Raw genomic sequence first — 8,329 nt, forward strand, 5'->3', positions numbered from 1 at the left:
CAAGTTGAAGTTGTTCAGCCAACTTCAGATGGAAGTGGTGGAACTGGTTGTTCACCACAAGGGAACTGGCCTGACTACCTTATCTTTAAGCAAACGACGCTATTTCCACAAGCTGGGCCCCCACCGGCACAATTCACCAATTGGATCCTATTTGCAGCACAAGAAGCACGGTATGACGGTATGACTGACACCGACTCGAGTCATCAACCCCGGACTCATGCATTGAGGACGGCTGCCAAGAGTCACAGCGCCCCCAAAACAAGGGTAGGGATCGGGATAATCAGCCGAGTTAGCCTCTCGATGCAGGCAACAACGCCAGTATGCAAATGGTGAGAAACGCTTCAATTAGGTTGTGTAGTTCTGGGTATCGTTTAAAGGCGAGAGGCATCCAATCCATCGCGCTCAAAACATGTCCTTCAAATGCTGATAAACACTCGCATCCTTCTGTCCCGCTAACCCGTCCCCTCCCCCCAAACCCCCCCGTAATGCCAAGCCCCGGGCTGCCATAGCCCATATCCGCAGTCCCAGGCCCCGGCACGCTGCCACCAGCAGCCACAGCCGTCCTGCCCGTGTAGCCCTCATAGATGCGTAGCATCTCACTCTGTAGCCGCTGCCCGTTGCTGAGGGGGTCATCGAGCTGCATCGGCTGGGACGTGCCCGGGGTGGGCGCCGGCGGGCTGGCCACGCTCCTAGTGCGACCCCGGCTGCCCGGCCGGCTGGGATCGCCGCTGTGGAACAGTCCCGGCACGCTGGGGCTGTAGCCGGAGCTGCCGCTGCTACTGCCGGCGCCGCTGATGTGCGCATACGGAGATGCCGCGGTGGGGAGGCGGGCCGAGCTGTCCCCGAGGCCCAGCTTGGGCGCGTACGCGCGCAGCGACCGGATGGTGCGCCACAAGCGGTGCGAGACCCAGGACCGCGACGACATCTCCTTGACGAGATCGAGCGCCATGTAAAACTCGTCGCGGCACATGGCGCTGAACAGGAGGGGCGCGTGCGTGGAGGCGAGGAACAGCACCGCGATGGCCGAGGTGAGGAACTGGTGGTAGAAGACTTGGATGCGGCGGTAGAGGTCGGTTTCGCTGTTGAGGTGCGCGAGGAGGCGGATGGTCTGCTGGGCCAGGTCGACGGCCTTCCGGGCGAGTGGCACGTTCTCGGAAATACTAGTTGCGCTGTGTAGAACGGGGGTGTAAAGCCAGATTCGCAGCTGGGACGGGTCAGTCAAGGACGAGATAAGCTCAAAACAGACGGCGACATACTTGGTTCAGCCTCAGCCAGGTCCAGACACGCAGCCGCTGGAGGTCGAACGGCCCCGAAGGAACCGACGGCTCGCCGTTATCCAACGGGAGGGTTTGCATCTCCTCGGGCACGCTCTGGTACCACTCCATGATCTCGCGGTCGAGCTCGTCAAAGTCGTGGGGCTTCAGCTCCCGGATGACGGCGGGCTCAAAGTAGTCGACCAGCCTCCATATCTTGGCACCGAGCCTCGAGTATCCGATCATGGCTATCAAAAACGGATGGCCCTCCTAAAGCATGTCAGCAATGCCACTAAAAGGGTCCCTCTCGAGATCTCCTACCGGGTACGGCAAATTCGGATCAATCTTGTCGTCGTGGCACACGAATGGCAGGCCTGTGCTAAAACTCCACCGGCGGTCCAGCACGTAGGCCGACCAAAAGGTATGCAGCGCGTTCCGGCGAAGCTGCGGGTCGGCAATCTTCTGCAGTCCCTCGCGGCGGTGCAGGCCGAGCTCGAAACACAGCCGCGAGACCTGGCCGATCAGGCGCCACGCGAGAACCTCGTCGTTGGAGAGGTAGCGGTAGCCAGCGCACAGGGCGAGGAAGGACAGCCGGCTCACGTCGGCCGCCTCGCTGGTGAGCATTTTGTCGACGGTCGGCTGGACGCTGTCGTAGAGCCGCACCGCCCGGTCGCTGTTGCCATGCTCGGCCACTACCAGAGCGCAGCACAGGAGGATCTTGAGCAGCAGCGTCTTGGGGTCCAAGACCATCTGCTCCAGGCCGGGCGGGGGGGCCGCGCCAGTCCGTCTCGCCGTGTCGGCCCAGGCGGCGAGGTGCTTGATGTGCTCTTTGACGGAGCCGATGGATGTCACGGGGTACATGACGTTGATTTCCTCGCAGTAGACATCCAGCAGGCGCATCATTTCGTTCTCGTCGAGCTCCCAAATGGGGTCAACGGCGCCTTGTGAGGGGACATCGGGGAACACGGGGGGCAGCGAAGGGGACGCGTGGGGCGTCGAATCCGGCTGTGTCCCGCTGTCCTCGTTACTGTCCCCGTTGCCGTCCGCCACGCCAGAATAGCCCATCTTATGCAGGGTATTCTTGGCGACGCCGACGGTAAAAGCGAGGCTGGTGGGCCCGTTGAAGTAAGAGGGAACTCGGAAGGGGAGGGCGGGCCGCTGGTAGGTGCTGGACGAGGCCGAGGGAGAGGGCGTGGCAGCGGCCGAGGGAAGTGGGAGCATACGTTCCTGCAAAGGGGCGAGGCGCGCCGTCTCCTGGCGCAGCGAGTTCATGGAATTGAAGAGGGTGTCGACGTGTTCCTGCAGCTGTCTGATCTGATCGGCCATCTGCCTGAACTCATCCGAGTCCTTGAAGTTGGAACAGCAGTTGGGAGCATAGAGGCATTGCAGATTGAGGTGGCCGCATCGTTGGCAGGGCGTCTGGCCGTTGCACTTGATCTTGCGGCGTTTGCACTCGTTACTGTGATGGGGTGAAAAGGCAAGGTCAGGAATTCCAATCTCTGCTGTCTCTCAGGGTTCGCAAGCGAGATGCGTGGGTTGGACGAGTGGGTGCTTCTGCCGCCGCTGCTTGGTATGTATGCACCAACATGCGGGTAACCGTCGCACCAGGGGGAGGGGGCCAGGGACCTCAAAAGCTTAAAAACTCACCATGCAATCGAGATGTACTACGGGGAGCAGCGACAAAGCCCGACGGTTAGCCAAGCGAACAGCGAAGAACAACCAACAACCACCACATCCACATCCACAACCACAGCTACAACCACAACAACGACAACGACAATAATAAGAAACAGGCTTACTCGATTTCTTTTGCTTCTCTGCTGCCTAGTTGGGCCATCATCATCCTCCTCGGCCCTCCTCTTCGCATTGGCACTGCTGCCGGCGGCATGGGCATCGAGCGGTGACTGGGGGTGGTGGTGCTGAGGTGCGGAATTGTCTCCGGGGGCGGAAAAGGGCGATTGATGACTGTTGGATCGATGTGGACCAACATCATGCGGCGACACGACCTGTTGGGCTGCTTCCGGACCCTGCGGAGCCGCTGTCGTCTCCAGGAAAGAGCGCAAATCGCTGACCTGGGTTTCGAGCTGATCCATTGACACAGACCGTCATTACCTTTGTAGTGGCTCAGTGTGCGCAAATGTGCCGCTCCTCTCCCAGAATCGCCCGCTGAACAGGAGTTCGGGTTTTCCGCACTTGCCGAGAACCGCGCCTTGGGCCGACAGGAAGAACGCGCCCATCGGCTCAAGGCGCTGTCCCACAACCCTAGCCCCTTGAGTGGAGAGACACGTGATGCCCGCTGGTTTTGGTCCTTTCATCTTTTGGGCGTCAGATCATGCACGGGTCATCATCAAGCCCGCTTGCTCTTTCACGATTCTTGGCAGAAATTTGAATTTGGTGTGGGCTGTTTCTGGGACGAAATTGCAGCATGGACTCAGTGCACTGCACTGCAGCAGTGAGTGCCATTGTTGCTTTTTAGAGTTATTGATTGTGTCACTTTCTGGCATCAGACCCGGGAATAATGGAACACAATTCTACATCGGTATGTACCTCAGGTACCTATGGGTCAATTCAGTTACTGCTGCAGAGCGCTGTAAATCCGGCCCCGACACTCCCCAAAGCCAACCCTTGCACCCTCCTCCCCACAAAACCCACGCAGCGTAACGGTGTCCCCATCCTTGAGAAACGTTCGTGCATCCATCCCGGCCAGCAGGACCTCCTTCTTTCCGTTCTCGGTCATCTCCAGCAAGCTGCCGCGCTCGTTGACCCCGCCGGGCCCGCTGATGGTACCGGACCCGAGCAGATCGCCGGCGCGCATGGGGCAGCCGCCGAGCGTGTGATGCGCCAGCATCTGCGGGAACGACCAGATCAAGTTCTTGGAGCTGGTGCGCCCGATAGTGGTGGTGTCGCCCTCGGCGGCTGGTAAATGGTGTTAGTCAGTCTCAACAAACAGGAACATTAACAACAGGAAACAGGAAAAGCACAGAACAAAAAAAAAAAAAAAAAAAAAAAAAAACACTCACTCATCAAATCCACCTCCTAACGCAACATCAAACACCCCCTCCGCCCTCCCTTCCCTCAAATACCCCAACACCTCCGGCCGCCCCTCCACCTGCACCCCCCTCGCACGAAACGGCTCCAACGCATCCGCCAGCACCACCCACGGACTGACGGTGCTCGCAAAATTCTTGCCATTGAACGGGCCTAGCGGCACGTACTCCCACGTCTGTACGTCGCGCGCGCTCCAATCATTCAGCAGCACATATCCAAAGATATACTCGTCCGCCTCGTCCACCCCAATCCCCCGCCCCATCGCGTTGCCCCGCGCCAGGAAACACCCCAGCTCCAGCTCGATGTCGAGTTTGCGCGACGGGGCCGTGGTGGGCTGTGGTTGTTGCTCACCAGCCTGGGGGGTGAGGAGGATCTGCCCCGTGGGCCGGTGGATGGGGGTGCCCGAGACGACGATGCTGGAGGCGCGGCCGTGGTAGCCGACGGGGAGGTGCAGGTAGTTGGGCTGGAGGGCGTGGGCGGGGCCGCGGAACATGGCGCCGACCGCGAAGGCGTGGTGGTAGCCCGCGTAGAAGTCGGTGTAGTCGCCGATGGTCATGGGGAGGTGGGAGCGGATGGTGGATTGCGGGAGGAGGGCGCGGGCGCGGAGGGTGGCGTTGTCGCGGAGCAGGGAGGGGTGGGTGGTGGTGGTGGAGAGGAGGTCTTGGAGGGCGCTGCGGACTTGGCGGTGGATGGGCCGGCCCATCTCGGCGAAGGTGTTGAGTGCGGGTTGGGAGAAGGCTTCGGCGAGGCCGTTGATGTTGGGGAAAAGCTGGGATAGGAAGTCGGGTTCGGTAGATAGGACTTTGAGGTCGAGGGCGTATGAGCCGATCGCTACGGCGGCGTGCGGCGCGGGGTCATCTGGAGTTGAGATGATGCCGAAGGGGATGTTGGCCAGCGAGAAGTCGCTGGCCGGGTCGATATCGGGCACCCATGAGCTTGCCATCTTGAGTTGGGGTGTGTTGGTTTAGACGATGTCCGTTATGCCGGGCTTTGAGGCATGCGGGAGGTTTGTTGATGCTGTGATATTTTATGTCTGTCTGCCGTTGACATCGGAGCCTCCGCGGGGCAGCCCGACGCAAGCCGAAGCTCCACTTATCCCGTGCCGCACCGTTCCGCGCTGTCGGAGCCGAGCGGTGGGTTCTCCATTCCGTATCCACCAGAGTCTCGGGCGGGATATGAGCTAGTTGCCGGTTAGGTGCAGAGAGATGTACGACACAAGCTTTAACTTCGAGGAGAGGTTGATAGGCAGGCACATGCCAGAGCAGGCAAGAATAAGGTATCATTTATCGAAGAGGGAGGGAGGCCTGTGCTTGGGTGCCACTGAGTCCCCAATGTAGAACCACCCGCCCTCCACTTATACACACAGGAGTGACCGTGCCGCGCGCAGCCGGCACGCCAAAGGAGCCTGGAGGAACGTCTTCTAGAACTAGTTAGTTGTTTGAGGGCTTTTTTTCTGCAAATCTGTGATGTTATGGTTGGCAGTTGGCGGTACGCAGCTATCGCTGCCATTAAAGTTGCTTCTCCTCACCTAGAATTGCGAGAGTCAACCATGTCATTTTTTTTTTTTTTTTTATTTTTTTTTTCTTCATTTCATGATGGTTATTTACAAATGCTGGGAAAGTAAGGAAATGTGGTTTCTTCAGCCAGACTTGCGTCTAATCGTATAGTCGCGCCCTCTTTTTTCCCGCTGTAGACCTTTTGCTTCGGATCGGCTCCGGAGAAGTTTGCTTCTTTCTCTTTCTTGTTGGAGTGGTGTCCACCGGAGCGAGTTGATCTTCCAACAACTGCTCTGCGTTTGAACCGTCGTCGGTGTGATCGGTATCTTGTTGGTGGTTAGCCTAGTTAGTGAGCTCCAAGGAAGTCATACCTGGGCTTGAAATTGTAAGCACTGGCTCGGCGTGGGTTGTGGTCGAGTTCGGCGGTGCTTCAAGGGTGGCCGGTGGCTCGGTTGCCTCATGATCCGGATGCTTCCGGGGCTGTGCCGGGTTTTTTTCTTTATTTGCCAATGAGTTTTGGCCGCCAACGGGTGAGGAGAATGGGTTCCAGCTTGTGATTCCTCGTGGACCGGTTGAGCGTGGTGTTGTAGGCACTGTGCTAGGTCGTATGGGTGTCGTGTTGTGAGCGGTTAAACTGCTTTGTCGAATAGACTCCCAGTCGTCTGGAAGAACTACTGGGATGCGAACGCCTGTGTCGACGAGTTGAGGGCCTTGGATGAGGTTTCGATCGAGTACTTCCAGGAGGCGACCGCTGCATGCGATCCAGGATCCTCTTGGAAATGGGTTGACAACTGTTCGCATCCAACCGGCTAACGACTTCCACGGTTGTTGTTCAACGGGAAAGACGAAGGACAGCAGCGTGACGGCAACTATCCAGGGCAGGCAAGCGAATCTGTCTTCTGCGCATGACGATGGGCCTCATGGGAGCCCACAGTGGCACATTCACAGAGACGGAGGGTCAGCGGACGAAGTCGGTCTGGGCGGACAGATGCAGCTCGAGTTCGGCCGTTATGCGACGTACGACGATGTCGCCTTTGGGCTTACGAGGCACTGGACCCTAAACAAGCTCCAGTCGCTGACGGTATTAATACCAGAAGCGTTCCTTGACGACCGCGGCACGCGGCTGCAAGAAGAGGGGGGCCGGCAGCACTTCCAGTACGTCGGCGGCGAGGGCGGCACGGGCAAATCTCGCGTCATTCATGCCATCAAGGACATGTTCCGGCTGAAGCACGGTCTCTACACGCTGCTCCTAACGGGCACCAGCGGTAACGCGGCCGCGCTTATCGGCGGAGTGACGCTGCACTCGGCGGCAAATATTGCGTTTGAGGGCAGGGCAGCGACAGCAAAGAACATCTCGGAAGAAGAGAAGCTGCGGTGGAAAAACATGATCATGCTGGTTATCGACGAGATCAGCCAGGTGGGCGGTCTCACGCTCGCGGCGGTGGACAGCCGCCTGAAGCAGTACAGAGACGACCAGCATCGACCGTTCGGCGGGATCCCAATGGTCATATTCTTTGGTGACTTCTTCCAGTTCAACCCCGTCCTGCAGACCAGCCTCCTCTTGCCAAGGCCTAGGGACCGCGGCGGACAGAGACCAGAGAGCTCGGCAAAGCACCTAGCTGCGCATAGGCTGTTCCTCCAGTTCACGAACGTCGTCATCCTCCGCGAACAGGTCCGCGCAGCCGGCTGTCCAAGGCTGCGGGGCTTCCTCCGGCGCCTGCGCAACGGTGATCAGACCGAGCTGGACTTCCAGCGGCTATGCCACCGCCTCCATACACCGTCGTGCGAGTCCTCGTTCGTAGATGGCTTGAGAGCCATCACGCCTCTGAACCAAGATCGGTGGGACCCGAACATGGCGGCCGTCGTCCAGTGGGCTCGTGCCCACGGCAAGCACATTTCCATCTTTATGGCCAAGCACGATACTGAGTCGCGATTGAGTGCGGGGGACCTATGCCACGTGCTCCGCTACGGAGACGACTCACAGCTGCCGACCCCCGGCCTGTTCTTCTACGCCCAAGGCATGCCGGTCGTGGTGACTCGCAACCAATTTGTCGGGCTGAAGGTGGTCAACGGGGCGCCTTTCCAAGGCCGTCGACATCTTTCCCCGACCTCGCCGCCGGCACCATCGCCCTCGCCAATGACGTGACTCTTCATCTTGGACCGCCGATGGCCGTCCTCCTTCAGTCGGACGATAGCGCGGACCTCGCCATCCCCGGGCTCCCCAACGGCACCGTCTTGATCAAGAGCAAGACGGTCGCCATCCCGAGCCAAATGCGGGGCAACAGAAGGCAGATGGGGGCCCAAGCCGGGTTTCAGATGGGTCACTCCACCGAACGGGGCCTCTTTGCACTCCCGGCCTTCGCTATGACAGATCAGAGGAGCCAAGGCAAGCAGTTCTCCAACGTCCTCATCAACCTCAAAGGCGTCCACTCGAGTGGCACGGCGACTCGACCCAGCTTCATGAGCCTGTACGTGCAGCTGTCGAGGGCGCAGAGCTGGGACGGGCTGCATCTGGTTTCCGGAAACCGGGGG

General features: G+C 59.4%; 2 protein-coding genes across 2 annotated transcripts in view; one reads left to right on the forward strand and one right to left on the reverse strand.

The window, feature by feature from the left end:
* Window positions 1-289: 289 nt before the first annotated feature.
* On the reverse strand, window positions 290-2,579 carry CHGG_08822 (uncharacterized protein; the record flags this gene model as incomplete). The annotated part of the gene is made up of 3 exons (XM_001226748.1): window positions 290-1,204; window positions 1,257-1,523; window positions 1,575-2,579. The coding sequence occupies 3 exons, from the start codon at window positions 2,577-2,579 to the stop codon at window positions 290-292; spliced, it is 2,187 nt and encodes a 728-aa protein (XP_001226749.1).
* Window positions 2,580-6,512: 3,933 nt separating this feature from the next.
* Window positions 6,513-8,329, forward strand: part of CHGG_08823 (uncharacterized protein) — a gene marked incomplete at both ends in the record, with an annotated part of 2,190 nt that continues 373 nt past the window's right edge. Inside the window, 2 exons of the mRNA XM_001226749.1 lie at window positions 6,513-7,674; window positions 7,782-8,265. Coding sequence (XP_001226750.1) covers window positions 6,513-7,674; window positions 7,782-8,265 — 1,646 coding nt within the window. The remainder of the gene's footprint in view (window positions 7,675-7,781; window positions 8,266-8,329) is intronic.

The sequence above is a fragment of the Chaetomium globosum genome, genomic scaffold (assembly GCF_000143365.1).
Source record: "Chaetomium globosum CBS 148.51 scaffold_6 genomic scaffold, whole genome shotgun sequence".
In the NCBI taxonomy this organism is placed as follows: Eukaryota; Fungi; Ascomycota; class Sordariomycetes; order Sordariales; family Chaetomiaceae; genus Chaetomium; species Chaetomium globosum.